The sequence below is a fragment of the Sarcophilus harrisii genome, chromosome 5 (genome assembly GCF_902635505.1).
Source record: "Sarcophilus harrisii chromosome 5, mSarHar1.11, whole genome shotgun sequence".
Taxonomy (NCBI): domain Eukaryota; kingdom Metazoa; phylum Chordata; class Mammalia; order Dasyuromorphia; family Dasyuridae; genus Sarcophilus; species Sarcophilus harrisii.
The window spans coordinates 275,799,476-275,824,001 of NC_045430.1; the positions used below are offsets into that span (position 1 = coordinate 275,799,476).

The 24,526-nt window shown below is 42.9% G+C and overlaps 1 protein-coding gene across 1 annotated transcript in view; it reads left to right on the top strand.

Moving 5' to 3' along the window:
• The window catches only part of RAPGEF5 (Rap guanine nucleotide exchange factor 5), a 227,159-nt gene that overhangs the window by 44,887 nt on the left and 157,746 nt on the right, over window positions 1-24,526 (top strand). Inside the window, exons 3-5 of the mRNA XM_031940640.1 lie at window positions 6,204-6,310; window positions 12,415-12,536; window positions 15,726-15,894. Coding sequence (XP_031796500.1) covers window positions 6,204-6,310; window positions 12,415-12,536; window positions 15,726-15,894 — 398 coding nt within the window. The remainder of the gene's footprint in view (window positions 1-6,203; window positions 6,311-12,414; window positions 12,537-15,725; window positions 15,895-24,526) is intronic.

Here is a 24,526-nt window from a genome sequence, read left to right on the forward strand (position 1 = left end):
GAAAGGGTCAGCCGTGCCCACAGCTGTCAGCCAGCTGCCGTACACAGGACGGACGAGTCAGCCTGAGGGGGAGAGAGGAGGCAGCGGGCCCCGGCAGGCCAGCGACACCACCTTGACCACCAGCCAGCCTCTGGCTCTGATGGGGACAACCCAAGAGTCTCAGAAGTGATATTGCCTCTAGCCCAGTGCCCTCTGCACCATTTTGGGAAGCATCCCCTCTGGACACAGAGCCTGGAAACTACTCCTGTCCACAGCTTCTAGAAGGGATGAACTTGCCAGCAAAGTCCTTTGACCCTTTCAAATGGTTCCACATCAAAAACTGACATTCATGAGAATCATCAGAAATGGCATTTAATGTGCTTTGTTACTGCCCTCTAAGGACCATGGGACTTTCTGTCTGAGCCCTCTGTGTGTTGTGTCTCCCTTTAGAATGCAAGCCCCTGGAGATCAGGGACCGACTTGCTCTGTACACAGTAGCTGCCTAATAAATGCTTCATTCATTCATTTATACTGTCTTTGCTTCTTACATCTTCCCCCTCTCCTCTCTTCCCCTTTCCTCCCTTTCCCCCTTCCCTGCCTCTCTTTTTGTCCCTCTCTGCCTCAGTTTCCTGTCTTTCCCCTCACTTCTTCCCCTTCTCTTTCTCTTCCCCACTTCTTTCTGTTTAAACCTGTGCTTTCATTGGTTTAAAGAACTTCCATTGTGGAAAGTCTCCGTGTCAAGCAGATCCTCATCATCCTGCCTATGTGCCCTTCTGTTCCTCTGATCGGGGGGCAAAGAGCTTCTCCCCAAATGTCCCTTTGAGGAGGGTGCTCTGCCCAGCCAGCTCTTCCCCCCTCCCAGGTCCCTTCCTTTACCTTCTCTATCATGGCTTGGTGATAATATTTCCTTTTCTTCTGCCTTTTTCTGGTTTCTTTCTGAACCTTTTCCTTTCCCTGTTACATCACTAAGGGCAGGGATTGTTTTTTTTTCCATGTTTGTACCCCCAGCACTTGGCATAGTGCCTGGTATACTGCAGGTGCTTAATAGATGTTCATGACCTGTCTGACTGACTGATCTGTAAGAGATGACACTCTTCGTATGTGCTGCAGGACACTGGGGGAATAAGGCATTTGCCTGAGGCTCCGTAGCTAGTATATGTCAGATGTAAAATTTGAACTCAGGTCTTCCTGACTCTAAGTCCAATTCTCCATCCCTACTCCCCTCTCCCCCAGAAGCATCGAATTCACGGAGTGAAAAGAAGTAGCCAGCACTTGCTTTGAGTGCGCCAGCAGAGCCCTTCTGGTCAAAAGCAGAGGGTTATGGGATCTTTTCTTTAGAAACCTGCTCTGCCACAGGGAGCTCGGGCTTTGCATTGCTTCCTCTTGACCACATTAAGCGATGGTTACATTGAATTTTAACAGCAGCAGATTTTCAGCTCTGGGGGAAGGACCTCATGGACCATTTGTGGCAAATATAGTTTCCCGTCTGTGTGGAAATGGAAGATGGGGTTCTTTGGAGCCCCAGCGTCTCTTGACATCCTTGCCAGGAACCAGGGCAGAAGGGCCAGGGCAGGGAGGAGCTATGTGCTTGCCCAAAGTGGGAATGGGAACAGGAAGATGGTAATGGCGGCCAAAGGAGACATTTTTCTTGAGTGTGTAAGGCAGTGGCAGGTCATGGCAGAGGGTTCTTGGAGCCTTCCTTTCCTTGGAAGTGGAAATAATATTAATAATAGTAATTTATATTTATCTGAGTTGTAACGCACTGTGAAACATTAATGATATTAGCCAGTATTTATATTATACTTCATAAATATTATCCTATTTGATCCTCATGGCAACCCTGAAAGATAGATGCAATTGGTTTACCGGATGAGGGGGAAACTGAGGCAGATGGAGATTAAGTGACTTCTCAGGACTCCACATTTATTAAGTATCTGAGGCTGCATTTGAACTTGGGTCTTTCTGCCTCCAGATTTGCTCTCTGTCGACTGCCCCATCGAGTTGTCCATCTGAGCATCAGCAGCCTTGTGAGAAAGGAAGAAAGCAAACATTTACTGAGGGCTCGTGAGCACTGTGTGTGTGCCAGGGGTTGTGAGGGGAGCACTGCCATGTATCTATTCTCCCTTTATGGATTAGGAGACTGAGGCTCAAGAAGGTCTCATGACCTCTGCGTTGGCGCACAGGAAGCAACAGGACCGGGCACTGACCCCAGGGCTTCCCGAGGTCCCATGAGCCATCTCTAGCACAAGCCCTTCACATGCTGAAGGGCTGACGGGATATGGTGGAAGCTGATGCTCAGCAGTCAGTCCGTACGTGTTTGATTTACAGAGTGTCTGCTGTGGATCTAGCACCAAAGTCAAGCGCCCAAAGGGGGACTCCTAGCTCCAGCTTCCTCCTCACCTTGCGGCTCCCTCCCGACCTCCATACTCGATGTGTGCTCGTGTCCTCCCCAGAACGGACGGGGCCTTCGAACGTGACCAAAGGCTTCCTTTTGCTCTCTGTTTAGGAGGTGATAATGAGATCCTCGAAGAGTCTCCTGGGAATGAGGTTCCACTTGTTCCCTGTCAGAGCCAAATCAATCCTTTTTCTGGTCTTTTATTTTTTTTGCTTTGGGTGGATGATAGAAACAATTATGGAGCAGATGAGAAGCAATATCAGGAGACAAGCACGGAAAATGATAGGTTTTCTCTTCCTATTATAAGACAAAAGCCGTCGATGTGCGTGCAGGAAAGAGGCGGTGGCGCAGGTGACAGCTTATGGAGCTAACTGCTTTTGGATCAGCTGGCAATTTGGAAGAAGGCTGCTGAAGGGGAGGGGGGTCTGGAGAGGGGGATCATGGGAGTACAATCCTGTATCTACCTTAGCTGTGGAGGTATTACTATCCCTTCTAAGCCAGCAGATGGATCTTTTTTGACTTGAGTGATCACATCTTCCCTCACCAAGTTCTGCCCCACCGAGACTCGGAGGTGGCTATGAATTCTTGAAGGCGAAACCAGTGGAAATCAAATCCTGGCAGGACCTAAGTCTGTGAGGTCATAGAGTGAGAATTGGAAAGGACCTTGGGGGTCATCAATTCCAGCCCCCTCATTTGGCAGAAAAGGAAACTGAAGCCAGAATCCCACAGCTCATGAGGGATTCCCGTAGGATTGGCAGCTGGGTCTTGCTGATTCTGAGTCCCAAGCTCTAAGGGGTCACATGATGCTACTGGAAAGGCTTCAAACAGGAGCCAGTGAGGATGAGTACCTGCCCCCAAAAACACCACTTTGTGTATGTATAAGAGATTATTGTGGGGATTCAAGAGCCAGACTCAGTCAACAAGCATTTGTGAAGCAACTACTATGCAGCACTTGTTGTTCAGTCCCAGTTTTCACTGGGACCCAGTTGGAATTTTCTCAGAAAAGGCACTGGAGTGGTGGCCATTTCCTTCTCCAACTCATTCTACAAATGAGGAAACTGAGGCAAACAGAGTTAAGTGACTTGCCCAGAATCATAACTAGTAATTGCATGAAGCAGGATTTGAACTCAAGTCTTCTCAACCCCAGGCCTGGCTCTCTATCCACTGAGCCACCTAGCTGCCCCTACAGCAACGACAACATGTGGCAGACATTGGGCTAATCCCAAGGAATACAGAGCTCCCAAGAAGCTCAGAGTTTTAATGGGAATACCTTCATTCGTGTCCAGCAAATTATGAGTGGCCCATAGGCAGTCAGTCAGGCAGCACTTATTAAGCACCTGCTGTATGTCAGGAATAGTTCTAAGAGCCATGAATAATACAAAGCTCCAAGCCTCTTTCAGAGACTTTAAGTTAGAGAGTAGGAGGGTTTCCACATTAATAGGAAGTGTTTCTCATCTTTGAATTTTTTACACCAAGGAAATGCCGATTCTAGTCCTTATGTGGATAATTTTATATTTACTTCTTTGGGCTCATTGTTTCCTCCTAAGAGGCAGGAAGTATTTTATTTCTGGCTTTGTATCTCCAGTATCCAAAGCACAGTAGGTGATTTATAAACATATGTTGATTTGAACTGAATTGCCGAGCTAAATTAAAAGAGCTCATCACCAAAATGTTGGCCCTGAAATTTTGAAGGAGGTCTGTGTGGTTTTTAGCTACAGTGATTCATAGAAACAGTCAATGGTCTTCCTTAGAGGTAGCTGGTAGCTCAGTGGATTGAACATGGGGTCTGGAAATAGGAATCAGGAAGATCTGAGTTCAAATGCAGCCTCAGATACTTCCTAGCCTAGTGGTATGACTCTGGGCAAGTCAATTTGCCTCTGATTACCTGAAAAAAATGGAAGAAAATGGCCATCTACCCCAGTGCCGTTGGGTGACAATCTCAAATAGGGGTCAGGAAAGCTCAATCGTGACTGGACAGCACCAACCACAGAGTGCTCTGCTCCTCCTTGCCATTCCTTACCCTTTTGTGACATTAGTAAAAACTTGTCAATTTAAAATCACTCATTTCCCAGGACATACATCCTTTCTCTCCCTTCTAGAGAGATGTTTGTTATTACAAAGAATAAATAAGAGAACAAACAACTCCTGGAAAACTAACCAAGTCCAACTTTGGGTGTTGTGTTTCATACCCATAGCCCCCACTTCAGCAAAGAAAGGAGCAAGGTTGTTAATTGACAACAGTAGAAAAAAATCATGCGAATGATGTCTGGAACGGGGGAGCAGAAGTGTGGGTGGCTGCATGGATATGGATTCTTGAGTGTTACCATAAGAGACATTCAAACACAACATGCTTTAAATCTAAAAATGGAGGATTCAGCCAGGGAGAGGATTCACTGTATTTGAGTCCCTGTTTCTTGACATATATTTGATACCTAGTAAATACTTGTTGATTGACTAAATAGAGGCTAAAGCATTAGGAACCAGTTCAAAAGAGTGGGGGTCATGTTCCTAGAACTTAGTTGTGGAGAAAGGAACCCCTCCCCCTCAGTTTTCCTTAAAAAAAAGATTAAATCTTGCACCTGGTTTTCCTCCTCTGGGACTTTGGGGGAAGAAATAATATGGGATCCTTCGCCTTGGATAAAGAGCAGGGATATCTTCTCTCCACATTTAGGCAGAGAGAAATCTAGCACTTCAAGGTACAGAGAATAGTGTTTTCTAAACAACTAGGATTTTATTTTATAAATGAACAAAACCATGTGTGACTCCTAGAGGTTTGCTTTTTGCATGATTAAAAATGTTTGACAGATCTGTGCTGAGAAATGTGGCTGGGCAAGGGAGTGGGCTTGACATGTACTGGGAGGAGGAGGAGACAAAGCGATGGCATTCGGCATCATTTAGTGAATCAGAGAAAGGTGAGAGCACGAGCCAGATTAGCTCCTGCTGGTTCCATGCTGGGAACATATGAGCAGTGAGAAGCTCCCAGTGTGGGGCCCAACACCCCCTGCTGTAGCTTTAGGAATGTGCCAGCTCTGGTTCCATGGTAAGGTGTTCACCATCAGGAACAAACAGGCCCCAGATCTCCAGAGACAGGCGCATGGAAGCATATGATCAGGGGGCAGATGCACTTTGGGATACTTCGGCATTGTGGCTTTCTTGGTAAAGCAGGCAGCTGCTATTTTCCTTTAAAGATTAAGAAAGTAGAATTGTTTATTGTGCAAGAAGAAGAGGGAGTCACAGAGCTGAAGGTAGCCGTGTTGTGATCTATTCTGTCTATTAGGTATCAAACTTAAACTTATCTTTCTACAGATTCTACCCATTTCTTTTTTTTTTTCGGAGACAATCAGGATTAAGTGACTTGTTCAGGGTCACACAGCTAGGAAGTGTTAAGTGTCTGAGGCTAGATTTGAACTCAGGTTCTCCTGACTTGAGGGCTGGTGCTCTAACCACTGTACTAACTAGCTGCCCCTGTTATACATTTCTTGTAGTTCTGCCCTGTGAGGTAAAAGGAAAGTATCTTGTTCCCCACATGGTAGACCAGGGCTGGGGACAGTGACACATCTACCTTCTTATTTGGAGAATCTTTACCTCTCTTATCTCTGATTAATTCAGTGGAATAGCTTTTGGCATGGGAAGAAAAAAAGTCAAATCATTAGTTATTTGCATCGTTACATAAAGTAGCATGAATTGGCAGACAGCAAAAAAAGTGTTCAAAGTAGTTGACGTCTACCCTCGCCAACTGTACAGACTTTGTAGGAGCAGTCGTCGGGCTCTGTGGTCGTTGTCAGTGCCTGATCCTTGAGTTTAAAGTCTGTTCCTCATTTTTTCATAGATTTATGGAGAGAATTCTTCCTGCGCTGGGAGAGCCCTGAGGAACATCTTTACAGTGCAAGCATCTGACGTGATAAAAGACAGAGTGAACCTTAAGGGAGTTTACAGGTAATACCACTGGTGCTTATTATCACAAAAATGTCTCTTTAAAATCATTGCCTCCTTACCTCGCCATTTGGACTCAGGAAGAGTCACAGGTCTAAAGCTGGGAATACTTAAATAACTCACCTCAATGATTTCGAATCCTTTTTTGTTATTGTTGAGTCATTTTCAGTTGTGTTCAACTCTTCATGATCCCATTGGGGGTTTTCTTGGTAGAGTCACTAGGAGTGGTTGGCCATTTCCTTCTCTAGCTCATTTACAAATGAGGAAACTGAGGCAAACAGGTTTAAGTGACTTGCCCAAAGTCACACAGTTGTTAAGTATCTGAGGTGGGATTTGAACTCCGAATTTTTCTGACTCTAGTACTGGTGCTCTATGCTCATTAGTACCCCCTTGCTGTCCCTTTTGAACCCCCAACTTCTTATAAAATACACTTCAGATGCTGCCTGTTATGTAAGACCTGTTCTGACTGGATTTGTCATATTCTCTCTTTGAAATTACTTTGTTCTTTACATTTACTTGTCTGTATCCTCAGTAGATTTTCCAAATCAAATAGAAGCTTTATGAAGGCAGCGGCTGGTTTATCTCTGTCTTTTTAGCACCTAGGACAGCACCCCGCAACTAAGCAGGCACTTGGCAGGTGTTTGACCATGGAGGATGATGGGTGACTTGAGTTCCCTCAATTGGTCATGTGCTCAGAGTAGGTCCATGAGGGACAAATTAGGGTTTGGGGCAAATTCATGTTCAGTATATACTGTAGAAGGGGCTATCTCAGGGAAGGCACACCCCCACCTCCCCTCGCACGCTTCTCTGCTCACATTCTGTTATCCACAAAGGATCCCAGGAATGACGGGCTCCCCAACAGATTCAACTATCAATAAACATGGATTAAGTGTTCTCTGCGTGCCACTCACCTGCTGGGTGTTGGGAGCCCTTCACAAGGTTAGATGCTCAGGATCCCAGAACTTTGGAGAGTTAGGAGGGCTGTGAAGACCATCCCATCCCATCCTTCCCTGCAGACAGATAAATCACACCCCTGCTTATCCAGCTTTTGCTTGAAGCCTCCATTGAGGCTAAATCTATTCCCAAAACAGCCTCAGCCACTTGTGAGTAATTCTAAAGTTAAAGGGAGTTTCCTGAGATCAAGTCTAAATCTGTCTTTTTATTCTTTCTGTCTGTGTCTTCTAAACAAAATAAGACATGTCTCATGCCTAATTTCTCTTCCACATGACAGCCCTTTAATTTGGGGGATAGTACAGGCTCATTCACTCAGATCAGCCGGTCAGAGCCATAGAGGCTGGCTACATACTGTCCCCTTCAGGGATCTTGGGGGGGAGGTGATTCAGAGGGATTGAGGAATTAAGAATAACTCAGGAGTCCCCATCTGCATCCACGCCATTGATCATTAACTGTTATCAATCAGCCAACCAGACTTAATTAGCTTCCAGAAATGAGTCTCCACTATGGTGATCTGATGCGAGGAGTGAGCACAGAAGTCTAGCTTGAAATGTTTATCTAAGGTCCCCAGGACATGATTCTTCCACCCAATTTTAGACACTTCTTGTATCCCACCTAATTTTACTATTTGGCTGATTATTGAATTCAATCCAAGAGGTGTTTCAATTGGATAAAGGTACTGGAGTGGAGGGAATTTTGGTTAAGGCTCCAATGGTGATTCTTGCAATCACTTCTCCCCTACCCTTATACTTTAATAAGCTGTCATGTCTCCTCCCTTCCTTCACTCCAGTCTTCTCTATTCTTCAGTTCCTTCCACTGATTTCTATAAGGCAAGAACATATGGGCTTTCCTAACTGTGGTAATCCTCCTCTGGCTGCCCTCTGGTTTATCAATGTCTTTTGAAAATTGGAGAACCCAGAACCCCAGACAATATTCTAACCAAGGCCAAATAAATTGGCAGCATCCTTTCCTTAGTCCTAGATTCAAGGCCTTAATGAGGCCCCAAATCTTCAGCTTTTTTGACAATATTATCCTCTTTGATTCAGATGATTCTTGCAGTCCACTAGGATCCCCAGATCTCTTTTAAGACAAAGTGCTGTTTAATGCTCTCAAAACTTATAATCGGTAATGCCATTTTATGAAACTGGGTGTTACTGCACATTTATATCTTTTGAATTTCAACTTGTTCAATTCATTCATTATTTGAGATGAAAGTTTGCAGTAGCTCTAGGGATACCATCACAAAAGCTGAACATAATTATATCTTGTTAAAATATCACCAAAAAATCCCATTGAATTTAAGTGCCCTCTGTACCTGGTCTTTAGAAACAACTCATTGAAATAATTTTGAAAGAATATAGGCCTGATGTATTGGTCAAGCTGCCATCTAGGGGAGGAGGAGGTGGGGGGAAGGAGGGAGAAAATTGGAGCAAAAGGTTTTACAATTGTCAATGATGAAAAATTACCCATGGATATATCTTGTAAATAAAAACCTATAATAAAAAAGAAAGAAAAAGTAAAATAAAAAAAGAAGGAAAAGAGAAAAGAATTAACCTAAAGCTTTTTTTTAATTTGTTTTTTTTTTTATCAGAAACTACTTTGACAAAAACAAAGTCATTTGCATATCAGGTGAAATCTCTTAGAGGTATTCTTCTAGAGTTCTCTGTTGAGAAAAAAAATCCAGAAAATCAATCCAGAAAAAAAGAGAAAAGAATATAGGTCTGTTTCTCCAGCATAGAGAAGCTGGTACGACTTTGTAGAAGAAGCACTGGTCTTGAAGCCAGAGCAGAGCTGGATTCAAATCCTGCCTCTGCCTCAATGCTTTTTAAACATGAATGTGATCACAAACAAGTTAAGTTCTTCTATAAATGGGGACAATAATAATAGCCCTTCCCTTCCAGGCTTATATAAGAGAAGATGGGCCATTGAAGTCATTTCTAGACGTCAGTTAATATCGTAGTTATTATTTTAGTCTCCATCGAGAACAGGACCTATTTCTGGTTCTGAGTGGGAACTGATGGTGAGTTGACAGGACGGTTCCTCAGTCTCACCACATTCAACTGATGACACAGCCTTGATGTTTATGGCAATTCTCTGTTTTATTCCTCATATCTCCGGGGGATCGACTAAAGCTATTTTTTTCCTGGAAGAAGCCAAGAAGATAGAAATTAGTCAGGATCTTGGAGGAGACAAGTGAGGCATGAAACACCCCACCTGTTCCTGGAGGTGGGAGATGGGGCGGAGAGCGAGAGTCTTGCTATTTCAGATCCCTGGAGATCTACCAGAAATGGTTTTTTTTCCTCCCATGGACAGATACAAGTTGCTAACATGATGGCAAGGAATAGAGCGTTTCCCATTACCACGAGCTCCACAAATAAATTGAAAAACCACATTCCCAGTCTGCTTTCAGAACAACTTCATCTGGGAGACTTTGAAATAATCTCTATGTGTCAAACACTACATTTCCTCAGTAGCAGAAATCAGAGGCTGGCTCCCAAGCGCCTTAGCTGGATAATTTAGCCACTCACTCACCTGTGCAGAATGCTGATGGCTAGCTAACGCGCCTGAGTGCTTCCTCATGACTCAGAATGAACATCTGCTGTTTCAAAGTCTCAAGACATGTCTTTGTTGGAAGATAATAGGAACCCAGACCTGGGACCGGAGGGAGCCTCAGGGACTGTCTCGTCCAGAATCTTCACTTTACACATGAGGAAACTGAGACTCAATGAGGTTAGGGGTTAGAGCATTTACCCGGGAGCCAAGAAGACAATGTACTTAATGACTACAATAAAACCTCAAAAGCTGATGCTGCAAAATTAAAAAGAAGCAAGCTTTGGAAGAAGCATGTGAGATTACACGCCCATCCCATCCTCTTGACTAGAAGTGGGAGGTCCACAAAGTGTCACACATTATATGCATTGTCAGAATTTTTAGTCAAATTAACAATAGCTAGCATTCATATTGATGTTATCAGTCATTTATGCTGATTTCTTTCTCTCTTTTTTTTCTTTCTCTGTCTTGAAAAATCTCATTTGTCCTATGTGATGGCTCTTTGAGAGACCATTAGAAAGGGATGCCGGAGCAAACAATGATGATGTTAAAAAAAAATAAAAACTTTTTAAAATAATATTTTATTTTTCTAATTGTTTGTAAAAAATAATAATTAACCTTTGTTTTAAGAAAATTTTTAGTTTCAAATGCTCTCCCTTCCTTCCTTCTTCTCCTGCTTCCCAAAGTGGTAACCAATTTGATATAGGTTATACATATTCCATTATATAAAACATATTTCTATATTAGTCGTGTTGTAAAAGAAAACAGATCCAAAAACTCTGACAAAAAAATAAAGTAAAAAGCAGTGTGCTTTTATCTGCATTCAGGCCCCCATCAGTTTTTTCTCTGGAGTTGGCTAGCATTTTTCACGGTGGGTCCTTTGGAAATATCTTGGTCCTTGCCTTGATTTGAGTAGCTAAGTATTCGTAGTTGATGATTGCACAGTATTCTGTTACTCTGTACAACCTCCTCCTGGCGCTGTTCACTCACAACAGGCTACTCACTAAATGCCAGGTATGCTGCTAAGCCCTGGGGATACAAAGAAAGGCAAAAATCCCTCTGCCCTCAGGGAACTTAAATCCTAAGAGGGAAGACAACTTGCAAATGATAATGTTACAGCTATAGCTCTCATATAGAATTTATCTTTTATCATGTCATATTTTAATTATATATCTGTATTTTGTATATCTATCACAAATACCCATTTCATGCATGTGTCTATATGGACACACATATGTATACACTGTGTATATGTGATTTGAGCTGGGTCTTGAAGTCTTCAAAGCCAGGAGGTAGAAAGGAAGAGGAGGAAGGGAAGGAAAAGGAAGAGAGGAGGACAGTAGCAAGGGTTCTATTTGGAGTCTGAGGACCAGGGTTCAAATCTCCCCTTCATTACTTATTAGATTTGTGAAACTGAGCAGAGCATTTACAAGTCTTATATTGCTTTCCAGCTGTCAAATAAGGGGATTGGACTAGATAGCCTAGAAGGTGCTTTCCACTGAGAGATCAGTTCTCCCATGATGGCAGCGGTGGGATACATCAGAGTTCACATACGATCACGTTCTTAGGATTGTGGTGTCTCAGCATTAGGAGGCTACTTGGGCAATAGTCTAGACCAGGGCTCCTTAAACCATTTTGTGCTGTGGACTCCTCTGGCATCCGGTGAAGTCTCTCAGGAGCATATTTTTTAAATAATTGAAAGAAATTCTGAGTGAAAATGGAGATTTTCCCCCCATCCAAATTCCTGAAATGTCTCCACAGAGAAGGGATCTGTGAACTCCATGTGAGGGCCCCCTAATTCAGCCCATCACTGTACCCTTTTTTCTTACTTTTCTTGTCTATGAGAGGAGCCTCAATAGCTGCCTTCTGCACTTCTTGTCAGTTCTGAAGCTGAAGCTTGAATAGGAGACTTGTCTCCAGCCTTAGCAATCCCCAAACTCTCCAGGATGAGCAAGGTTTTAATTCCATCCATATAATGACCACCTTCTTCTAGACACTTTCCAGTTGATCAGTGTCTTGCCAAGAACATAAGGCCCAGCTCTCTTCAACAAGGAGAGGATCCAAATCAGTTCCAATTGATCATTGATGAACAGAACCAGCTACACCCAGAGAAAGAAAACTGGGCAATGAGTGTGGACACAACATAGCATCTGTACTCTTTCTGTTATTGTTTGCTTGCTTTTTGTTTTTTTCTTCTCAGGCTACCTTCTTTCTAAATCCGTTCTTTCTTGTGCAACAAGACAACTGTATAACTATGTATACATATATTGTTAACATATACTTTAACATATTTAACATATATGGGACTACCTGTCATCTAGGGGAGGGGGTGTGGGGAAGGAAGGAAAAAGTTGAAACAGAAGGTTTTACAAGGGTCAATGTTGAAAAATTACCCATGAATATGTCTTGTAAATAAAAAGCTATAATAAAAAAAAAAGAATATGAGACCCAGGGCTGAGCCCAAACCTCCATTGGGGTCTGCCTAGGACCTGGAATGCTGGGGCTATTTCCACCTCCCACTCTTCATGGGCCTCTGAATGCTGAGATTCTTTGGATTGCTTCCTCATTTGGGAATCGTTTACAGTTTTCCTGTGTTTCTGCAGGAGGAGCTGTGTGGGATCCGAGCTGGTGGACTGGCTTTTGGAGAACTGTCCGTTTGTTCAGTGCCGCTCTATGGCTGTTGGGGTGTGGCAGCTCCTGCTGGACATGGGAATTATTCTCTCAGGTTTGTACCCGAAAGCTGGTGCTTTGGTAGCTCTGGTTTAATTGTCATTTCTTTTTTCTGGGGGGGGAAGTTGGGGGCTTCATTCTCATTTTGGAGGCTTCTCTTCTCCATCCAGGTCTGTATATTTTATTTGTCTTCTGTACCTTATAATCTTAGTGAGTTTCATGGGATAGTTAATTACTTACCTAAAGTCACACAGCCACTATGTCAGTGCTGTGGTCTGAACCTAGACGTTCCTGGTCTGGAGACCGCCTCTATCCACTATTCCTCTATGGATACATTTGCCTTAGCAAACCAACCTTGCCCCTGTTATCAGACATGCAGAAGCTAAGTGTGCCTCATTTGGATCAACAGACAATTTATTTTTCCCTGCGTCACCACAAATATCATTAAATCTCATGGTACAGTGAGGAAGGGCTTGGGGCGGTCTTTTCTGAGACAGTTCCTTGGGCATCAACATTTTAGAAAAATGGTTCGTGGCTTACCTGTTACAACAGAGAGCTTACTTCCTGCTCCCACTCCCAGTTCTCTCTCCCTTTCCTGGGATGTTCCCACACTGATTTTTTATTTTTTATATAGTTTTTTTTTAAAATCTTGACTTACCATAGACATCTGCGGCTTTTCCTGACTAGTCTGTAGTTGTTTACAGAGACCGGTTTGTCAAATGGTGAGAAAGCTGCTTCCTTTTAAGCCAATTGCCAGTTACCCCAACAATCCATCAAAGATATGTTGTGAGGGGGAGTCTCAGGGCCCAGAAGGTGGCAAAATGGGGGCCGATGGCGGTTCCTTTGGCATGGCAAGAGGTGGGTGGGGTAGGAAGGACTGAGAGGCCTTTTTAATGTACTGCTGCCCATGGCAGCAAGTGTGGCTGCAGGGAAATCCCTTGGCTTTAGGAGGGAACATTGAAGCCCAGGAGGTGGGTTCTTGTCGGGTGATCTTTACCCTCTGTTGAGATGGTGAAACAGAGACTGGATGCAATGAGCCCTTCCCAGAGGGACCCCAGCCCTGCTTTCCAAGCTGCCTATAAGTTACTCCTCCTTAGATACTTTGTTTTCCAAATAAACCAGCACTGTTCCCTCTAGGCTCTTCTGTCTCCAACCTTTGTGTGTTTTCCCACTGACTCTTTCCTCTCGCCTGACATGCCATCCCTCCTCTTGGTATCCCTAAAATCCTTCAGGGCTCCGCTCAAGTCCCTCCACCCACACGGGGATCTTTGCTGATCCCCCTTTTTCACCCCAAATATTTTCTACCAACTTGTGTCTCTCCCCACCTTCTCCCCAAGCAGAATGGAAGCTCCTTGAACTCAGGCGTTGTTTTTGTAGGGTCATGGCTTTCAATTTGGAAGAGACCTCTGAAGTCCTGTACTCCATTTTACAGATGAAGAAACTGAGGTCCAGGGTGGTTGAATGTCTTGTTTAAAGCCAGACATGTCAGGGTCAGGACTTCCTCTTGCTGCAGAGATGTTGCTTCTGTTCTGTCACGCTGTGTCCCCCCCGGGGGCCAGCATAGTGGCCGACATTTGTTAATTTATTGCATTGAGTTAGAATAGGTTGCCTTTTAAAAGAATCCTATTGGCTCTGCTTAGGAAATGATCTAGGAGTTAGTGTTTCTTCAAGTCCAGCAGGTAGCAGGATCGGGCTCAGTCTGGGTGATGGTCTCGAAATCTTGCCCTCAGAACTGGATCAAAGGCATTAAAGTGCTTTCCTTGTGTGAGGGTCCTTCGAAATTTTCCTTCCCTCTTAGGTTCCATTTCCTGTTTCTGTCTGATAGATTATTGGAAGAATTGCAATATCCACAGAGAACTTAGAGAGCTCTGCCTGAGGACGCGAGAGCTAGAGGAGGAGGAGGAGGGTCTCCCTGGTGGCCTGGGAGGGCCCCTGGGCCCTTGGAGGTCTCACCAGAACATGAATTCTTGCAGGTCTGACCAATCTGGGAAAGCTTTGAGCAAGGGTTGGAGGATGGACCTAAGGCCAGTGTAGACAGAGGCAAGGGGGCTTCTGGGAAGCCAGGCTCAAGGTAGGAAAGTGACATCCAGTTCTGTTAGAGGGGGAGAGAGAACCTGGAGTCTTGAAGACTTAAGTTAGAATCTCTCCTTTGACACATAGAGTAGGTACTAGATAACTGCTTATTGGCTGACACTTATTAGCTATGTGACCAGGGTCAAATCACTTCATCTCTGCCCCTTTTTCCCATCTACAGCATGAAGCTTGAATGAAAGTACACTCAGACACATACACTCACACACACACTCACACACACTCTTACACACACACACTCACACACACATACACTCACACACACTCACACTCACACACACAAACACTCACATACTCACACATACACACACACAGTACACACACACACAAACACACAGAGTATGTAACTGTCAGTTGCTCTTCTTCTTATAAGTGATGATTTTTTTGTCACATGATAATAATCATCAATGTTTCTATCGCACCAGAAAGCATTTTTCATGCTATTTCACTTGATTCTCATAAGCACTTGTGCAGCACATGCTATTATTATCCCCATTTTACAGATATAGAAACAGAATCCAAAAGTACAGGGCAACACGGTGGAGCAGGATTTGCACAAGTGAGCTGTAATGGGAAGAACTGGCTCTGGGGTCAGAGGACCTGATTCTAACCCTACTCCTGCTGCTTATTATCTGTGGGTTTTGGAGCAAATGAGATCTCTCTGGGCCTCCGTTTCTTAATCTGTCAGATGAGCGGATCTCTTTTCAAAGTACTTTCCAGCTCTCCATCTTTGGGGTTAAGGTTCTCTTGATTTTTCTCTCAAGTCCTTTTTCTCATCTCAAACTGGAGGGGCTTAGACTTTGGACCTTCAAGGTCCATTTCATGTTGAAAGTGGTGATTCTGGGAACTGTCAAACATCATCTGCTGAGGTATGGAGGAGTTGCAAACTGTATCTGAGGAGGGAATTATTCCTAGATCCTCGTAGCTTTGAAGTTTAAAGAGGAACAGACAGCCCTGTTGGGAGATGTGGCATTTGAAAAGAAAAATAGATCCTGGGCCAATGTGTCTCTGGAGTGAGATAGAAGGGAAACCCAGGGAGCTTTTGGAACTAATGGATCTTTTTTCTGTTTCTCCCAGTGGACCCCCAGCTGTATTATACTTATGTTTTCAGGGAGCTTTTGGAACTAATGGATCCTTTTTCTGTTTCTCCCAGTGGACCACCAGCTGTATTTCCAGGACACTTACGTTTTCTACCAGTTTTCCTCAGAGGAATGCAGCTACCTGTACTGTGAATACGAAAGGGCCGAAGAGTGGCAGAATGGAGTGCGCCTCCTGTTGCAGCTTGTGCCCCTCAGCCCTGCCAGGGCGGACGACTGTGACCTGTAAGTCATCCCCTCTGCTCTGACTCAGCTTCTCTCCTTTCTGACTGCTCCCGGGGAGGTGCAAATCAAGAGGGTGAGAAAACCCAATTTGGAACCGCACAAAGCTTCCCGGGGTTCATCTATCTTGGCAACAACCAACCTGTGACTTCCTTCTCCTAAGAAAAGGGCTCAATCGCCTGCTGGGAAATCATTGGAACACAACATTTGGCAAATTAAAACAAGTGAATCTTGGTTACCATCACTTGATAGTGAAATTGCTATAATTATGAATATATAAAATGGATGAAAAGTAGCAGAGAAGTTCCAGGGGGCCAAGGTGGGGGCCAGAGTGGTGGGGAGGATGGATGATGGTTTTTAGCCTAAGAAAAATCCAACTTTTTTTTTAAAAGAAAAAATATTGACTTTTATCTATAACCAACATAACTATTTTCTTTCACCTGATCCTTGTTATATATTAGATTTTGACTCAACACTCTTCAGCTAAGTAGCTTTGAGCCTGCTCTGAAACATGGACTTTGAAATGAATGAAGTCTTCCCATTGTCAGCAGTGGGTATGACTTTTTAGCTTCAAATTAGACAGATTCTCTGCTTTAGAAGGGAAACCAGAGGTGTCCTAGGCCAAATTGTGGCTGACAGAGAATTTCCTCCACTACTTCCCCAAGGAGGGAGTTTATCACCTTTCCTAAAGAACTTCCAGTTAAGGGGACCCAGAGCACATCTATGCCCCTTTGTGTCCTCACTATTAAGGAGTTTTTCCTTATGATATAGTCCAGCTTTGCCTCTGAAACGTCCACCCATTGCTTTTAGTTTTGTCTTCTAGGCCAAGAAACACAAGTCCTGCCTTCTTTCCACCTGATGAACACAGTGAGTCTTTCCTCACTGTCTAAGTCTTTCTTTTTCTAGAGTAAACAATGGTATTTCTCCAACTGGGTCTTGAAATGCACAGGCTTAAGGTAGTTCACCCTCCTAATCCTCTTCCTCTGAATATTTGCCAACTTTTCGATATTTTTGATTTTCCCCCAATAAAATATGGTGCCTAGAAATGAGCACAAGTCTTGAAATGGGTCTGGTCCATTCAAAGAACCTTCCTGGTTCTCATTCCTCTGTTCCTCTTAATACCTCTCGAGGCAACCACATCACACCATGGGGGAAATTATGCCGGCTCTTTTCTGAATTTTCACAAACAATCCCTTCAATAATCTCTTTGGAAATTTGCTGAAATTAACAACCAGCTCACTGAAGGTCCTGTTCTCTTCCTTTTTAAAAGATAATTGAGTTATTTGCCCTTCTCTAGGCCTGAGGTCACTTGATTATTCTGCCTGGTCTTTCAAAGACAGTCATCTCTGAGAGCGGCCTGGCCACACCTGCAGGATTGTTTTTAAGACCCAGAATACAGTTCGTCTGGACTAGACGACTTGGAATTATCAAGGGTGCTATTACCACGTCATGTCATGTCTTCTAACTTATTTCTAAAATCCATCTTTTTCTTCTTCCCATTCACATGGTCTCTATTCAAAAATCTGTTCACTTCTGAATCTGTTTCTGTTTAACTTGAACCAGATATTCTCCACTGTGGTTCCTTGGCTATGGTGCCTAAATTTTTTAATCTGAAAAGCCGCCATTTTCATCACCTCCTTTTAACCCATCCTATTTCTTTTCGATAAGACCTGTCTTTCTAGATAAGAAGGGCCGCTAGGATGTACAGTGGCTAGACTGCTGGGGTTGGATTAAGAAGGAGCTGAGTTCAAATGTGACCTCAGAAATTTGCTATTTGAGTAATACTTGGCTAGTCAAGTAACACTATTTGTCTCAGCCCCACCTGTAAAATGAGCTGAAAAAAAGAAAATGGCAAACCACAAATCCCAAATGGGGTCACAAAGATATCCCGAAGATATTGGACATTATTTGCAAGGTATTGAGAAATCTTTTAAATAGTTTTGGGTGGGGAACTAATGTGATCGATTCTTTGCCTTGGGATGGAGAACAAATCCTTTTTGAGCCAAAATCCAGCCATAGTTTCACTTCATCAAGGTTTGGGAGTATTTGTGATATCAGAGTTTCCTCCATGCATTAGAATCTCTGTCATCTTGCTTGTGGTCCATGTTTTGTGTCTTTGTATATAAATGGGTGAGGCCCTGGGAGAAATTAGTGCTCTTGTGTTTTAATTATTTTGAACTAATATAAATCTCTTATTCTTTTTACATTCACATAGTCAGTCTGGTTTCTAACTTGATGAATTTATATAAGTAAGGAGACTTTCACCTTCCATTACCTTTTATAACTTAGCTTTTTGGTTAAATCTTCGAGACTTTGAGAATACACATTATTATCACTCCTTGTTAAATGTACTCCATCCCTGGCCTGGGAGCTGTCAAGTAAACAACATGGTCTCGCTCAGACATAGAAGGGGACGCATTGCTCCTTCAGAGTTCTTGAAAAGGCTACTGGATTATTCACACATTGGCTCATTAAGTTGTACTAATGTGCAGTGCCTTGTTAGCTTCTGCAGAGAAATAAAGGTAACACCAAGTCTGTTTCCTAAGAGCTTTTAGTGCAGTAGGAGTGAAGAAACCCCTAAACAGATATAATAGATATTGGTAAATGGATAAAAAGCAGAGTTCTTTTGGAGAAGAGGAAGACGGTGAGTTATTTTTGCCCATGGAACAGTCTCATGGAGAAGTGCCATTTGGGTTCAGTCTTAAAGAAAAGGTGAGATTTGAAAAAGGTAGAGATAAGTGGTGCTGTAGAGTTTATCTTAGGCCTAGTGAATAATGGGAGCAAAGGTGTGAAGAGTGTGGAACATTTTAGCAGCTAGACAGGTAGAAGGAGACTTGAATATCAGAAAATAAGGGGTTTTATTTGGAAGGCGTAGAGCTGTCTTCTAAATGGTTTTGAGTGGGGACTAATGTAACTAGTCCTTTGCTTTCAAATGGACAAATATGACAGTGGTATAATATGACTTGGAGACAGAAGAGATGAAGAGCCCAAGGAAAGAGTTCAGAGAACATCCTGAATGTGAAAAGCTTTTGGAAACTTCAATGGGCTAGACATAATTGATTATCCGTTGATTATATTTAATATGATGAGAGGGTAAGAAAAAAACATCCTTTTGTTTTTCATGTCCTTAATGGAGCCAGTCATTTTCTGAGGGCAGGTGGATGACATGTTCATGTGGATTTCCTGTGATTTTTCAGGAAAGAACAGTGAATTTGGTTTAATTTGGTTTGCTTTTTAAGCATTAGCCAATTATTCTCCCTCTACTTCTAGTCCATTACATTATGAATCATCTACATACTCATTTGCAAATGGGTCACTAATAAAAACATGTTTTTTGTGTTTGCATCTCACACATTTGCATAATGGAGTGGGGGCGACATTAATTCTTGGAAATAAGCCGTCACCTGGAGTCTCATTTCCTGGGTCTATTCGCCTCCGTGTGACTTGATGACTCAGTGTTCAAAACAAGGAGAAAGAAGTAAAGACAATTTGTCTTTGTCCAGAGTTAGGGAGGAACTACGGCTAAGTTTTAACAAAACTTCCTCCTGGCTTACCAAAAGTTGTAGTCAAAGAAAAGACATAGTGATAATGATGAAAATGATGATGATTATTGGAACAAAAGGTTTGGCAATTGTCAATGCTGTAAAATTACCCATACATATAATTTGTAAATAAAAAGCTATTAAAAAAGAAAATGATGATGATGATGATGATGATAATGATGATATCTATTGTTGATCAGGCCTGTGAACTTTAGAGGGGTTCCTGGGGAGAAAGTTCCCTTTCCCAAAGCAGATCTGGACCTTCATCTGAGATAGTTGCTTCTGAATAAGAGGAAACATGGCAGGAGTAGATAGAGAGTCAGCCTCAGAGTCAGGTGGACCTAGGGTAAGTCTCAATTCTGACATACACTGGCTATGTGTCTCTGGGCTAATCATTTAGCCTCTTCTTGTCAGGGCCCTCATCAGTGATAATATTAATTGGCTTTTAGTGACTAGAATGCTAGACTTAGAGTCAGGAAGTGCTGGATTCAAATTGGACACTAATAGCTACATGATTATGTACAAATCATTCCCTTCTCTGAAGTTGCTTGTCCCCATTGATAAAACACACATTAATATCCATAGGACATACTTCCTTGGAATGTTTTGCCATTGTTCAAATTAGACAGGTGTGTAAAGTGCTTTGAAATCCCTCTCGACAAATGTCACCTATTCGCGTGAAACATCTTGGGCTTTTGTTATGATAACACCACCTTGTTTGATCCTCACGATGCTTTTGAGAAGTAGCATGTGGTGCAGTAGAAAGGAGAGCCAAGAGGACTAATCCTTCCTCTGCCATTTCCTGTCTATGTGACTTCGGGCAAGTTATTAAATTTTTGCTTTTGCAAAATGATTTTGTAAAAATCAGGAATAACTGACCTCTAGGAAGCTTCCTAACTCTTAATCTATAATGTTCTTATCACTCCCATTTTATAAAAGGAAAAACTAAGACTTGGAGAGTTTAAATGTTTTTTTTTAATCAAAGAGGGTCAGAAGGCAAATAAGTTAGGGAAGCGGAGGCTGGCTGGGGAACACAGACTCTTGGCAGTGTGGAGATATCCATTGTTTCCTCTGTTTCCAGAGGTCCGGTGGGCCGTCTCCTCTTCATTCCTCTCTCTTTGCATTTCTGATCTGAGGCATCTCCTTTCAGAATTACATCTGTAAAGACGTTTTCCGTTGATACTGTCAAAGGAACCACCCACTCACCTTTATTATAACCACAAAAATATGAGTTACTATTTCTGATTTTCCATCAGCAGATTATATTTGTTTTCAAAATGTCTGTGTGTCATTAAACTTTACATTTTCAATTATCAAGCATCTTTATTTTCCCTCCCATCTCTGTCCCCCAACTGGGAAAAAAGAAAAGAAAAACCAAACCCTTGAAATAACTGCAGATTAAACAAAACAGATTCCCATACAACACAATGTGTTCAGAAGTCTCCAAGAAGCAGAAGAGAATACCATCCATTCAGATTCAAATTTGAGAAGGAGGCCGGAGATTGCCAGTCTTTATCCCAGGTTATATCTGTACATTTATGAAATTTAGTTTATTTGGCATTTTTTTTATTTGACATTTTTATTTGCATTTTGACCAAGTGGAGCTGGAGATTTGGAATGGAGAAGCTGAAAGGGCAGTGAGAGGAAATAACCCTTCACAGACGGTACTTGATAGCTCCAGCAGCTCCCAACCTCAGCTCCCTGCAGCCCACCTAGGAGTGAGCCTCTATTCAGGCTGACCCTCAGAAGTTAGATACAGCCTGTCGCTAGTTGTCAATGCTTTTTCACACACACAAAAAATGCTTTTTCATGTCCCTGATTCACCAGCACCTAGGACAGCACCTCGCCCATAGTGTCTCCCGGTATTGGAATTAACTTGACTGTGCACAATTCCATGATCCCTCAGACCTGAAAGGGTTATTGTTGTTTAGATTTACTGCTGTCAACCCTTGATCCCATTGATCTAGAATGGTGATTAAACAGATTGACTTTGGGACATGAAGCACGCCTTAGTAGAAAGAGCCTGGGTTTCATGCCTGACTCTGACACTTAATTGCTGTATGACTATGAGTAAGTCACTTAAATCTCTCTACCTCGCTTATTCCATCTGTGAAATAGGAATAGAGGAATAGTGAGAGGAAGGGTGGCAAAGAGAGTCAAGGGGACTTGGGTTCAGGTCCTGTCTCTGACACATTCTGACCCCATGACTATAGGCAGATCCCCATGACTATAGGCAGATCATCCCATTTTCCCAGTGCTCGAAACAACTCTTCTAAGACTCTAAAGCATAACTGGTAAAGGAAAGTTCGCCTGAGAGTTGCCTTTACCAAAAAAGTCATTTACCTTTCCATAGGTCCTGATACCTGTGTGGTCTGAGTGTGAGGATGACCCGAGATTAATGTATGTGTGTATGTGTATGTGTATACATATATATATACATATATATATGTGTGTGTGTGTATGTATATACATAGATACATATGTGCGTAAATATATATAAATTTATATATATATACATATAGATACCTATGTATATATATATATATATATATATATATACATACATACACATATATACATACATACATATAAATATAAAGAGCATTTTGCCAACCTTATAACTACGTAGAATCATCAGCTGTTATTATGACTGTGTGAGGACATTGAGTTAATGTTGACTTAATGCCATGGAAGGTGGGTCCCCTTCAAGGGGTGAGTGATACATTTACATTGGCAAGGTCTCTCGCAGCCTTGGAGTCTCCTCTGTCCTTACCCTTAGCCCTTGCTACCATTATTGTTCAAACTATATATTTCAAACTATATGTTCAGAATATAGACCTTAAAACCCCAGAAAGCAAAGAGATGGCGAGATATAGAGCTGGAAAGCATCTCAGAGGCCATTAGTCCAAACCCCTCATTTTAGAGAGGAAGAAACTGAGACTTGAAGAGATTGTGTAGGCACACAGGTAAGCACCAGGGGTACAGTAGCTAGAGGGCTGGACTTTGAGTCAGGAAGACCCAAGTTCCAGTTCTGCCTCAGGTATTTACTAGTTTTGTCACTTAACCTCTTTCAGCATCAGTTTTCTCATCTGTAAAATGGAAAAAATAATAGCAGCTATCTCACAGAGCTCCAAAGCCCTTTGCATAGCTTAGAGTGCTATAGGGATGCTATTGTTATTGCTGTCATTGTTGTTGTATCACAGGACCTAGCCAGTGAGTGGGGGCAACTCTCATTATTAAGACCTTTATTAAGACCTTTCCCCTTAGCATCAAGCTTGCGTTTCCCCTTTTGCCCAGTTCAGTCACTGCTTCTCTCTAACGCAGTACTGTGCTCACGTGATCTTTGAGCTTCACCGTGACCCTGCAAGGAGAGTCAGGTATTATTACTCCCTTTTTACAGGCAGACAATCTGAGGCTAGGTGGGAGGAGGGGAGGATTTGGCCATTGTCCTTCCATTGCACCGCTCTTAGCTCCCACGTGCTGTTACCCCTTTGAGTTCTTTAGGTTTAGTGCAAGAACTTGTGGAGTCAAAGATGGGATTAAAAAATCATCGGGCTTCAGAGCTGATTTCTTCCCCATTGGGGGGGCGGGAGGTAGGGAAATCCTCTGTGTTCTGAAGTGTGCCTTTTGACTTGATTTTATTTAATCAATTCCTGTATTCCTTAAGCCCCTACTATGTGCTAGATGCCATGTTCAGAGCTGGAAATGTAAAACAAAAATGAGACCATCCTCTGCCCCCTAGGAGCTTCTATTTGTTTTCTCAGGTTCACATTTGAGCAGGAGTCCTAGCATTTACACAGATCAAAACGAAGGGAATTGGAGACCCTGGCAAATGGTGGGAATGGGTCAGTGGGACAAGGCTTTGTGAAGGAGGCGGCATGTGACCGGGCTTTGAAGAACATGAGAATTCTCGGAAGCAAGACCCACTGAGGAGGGGAGGCCTTCGGGGAGGATTGAGGAGGGTGTTGAGGGCAAAGGAGGATGATCCAGTGACTGACTCTAGGATCTAGGAGATGGATTGTTGGGGTCTAGAAAGGCTGCTGGGATATGAAAAAGAACGCCAACTAGGCTGAGAAGATACGTTGTGCATGTATAAGAGTGCCTGCCATCTAGGGGGAGAGGGGGGAGGGAGGGAAGGAAAAGTCGGAACAGAAGTGAGTGCAAGGGATAATGCTGCAAAAAATTCCCCAGGCATATGTTCTATCAATAAAAAGTTATAATTATTAAAAAAGAAAAAAAAAGAAGATAAGTTGTGGCTGCATAAGGGAAGGCTTTGAAAGGCAAACTTGGGAAACTCTCTTTTCCCATAGGTAGGAGAGAGCTATTAAAGATTTTTTGAGCAGGCAAATGACATGATAATATCTGTTGTTGTCAGAAGGGAACTTTGGCAAGCGAGTTAAAGATGGATTGGTGAGGAAAAAAAACTTGAAGGAGTAAAACAAAATGGAAGTTTATTTGCAATAATCCAGGTAAAAGATCTGGGGGAAGGGTGGCCATGTGAGTAGGGAGGAGAGAGATGTGAGAGGTAATAGATAAAATCAAGGAGCTGTGGCAGTAGACAGTAGCACTTACTTTGGAGACCTGAGTTCAAATCTAGCTATGTGACTCAGTTTCCTCTTCTGCAAAATGGGGATAATAATAGCACCTCCTTCTCAGGGTTGTCATGAGGATCAAATGAGATAATAAATATAAATGCTTATGGCCCAGTGCCTGGCACAAAGTAAGCATTATATAAAGACTCCCTCTATTATGAGTATTATTGGTTGTAGAGGATAAAGAAGAGGGGAGAGTCCTTGGTGATTCCAAGGTTATGGATTTGGTCAACTGGCAGAGTGATGGAGCGCTCAAGGGAAAAAAGGTCTCGAATGGATTTTATAGAGGAAGTGATGGGTTTTGTCTTGATCGTGTTGAGTTTGAGTCGCCAGTGGGGTAGGTTTGGGGTGAGGTTTGATAGATGGGAGGGGGGAAGAGGGGTAAGTTTCAGGAAGGAGCTTAGAGATGAGTTGATAGATTTGGGAGTGGCCACTTTGAGATGACAGCGGAACTCATAGGAGGGAGGGAGATTGCTAAGGGAGAAGGTGAGGGTGGAGGGA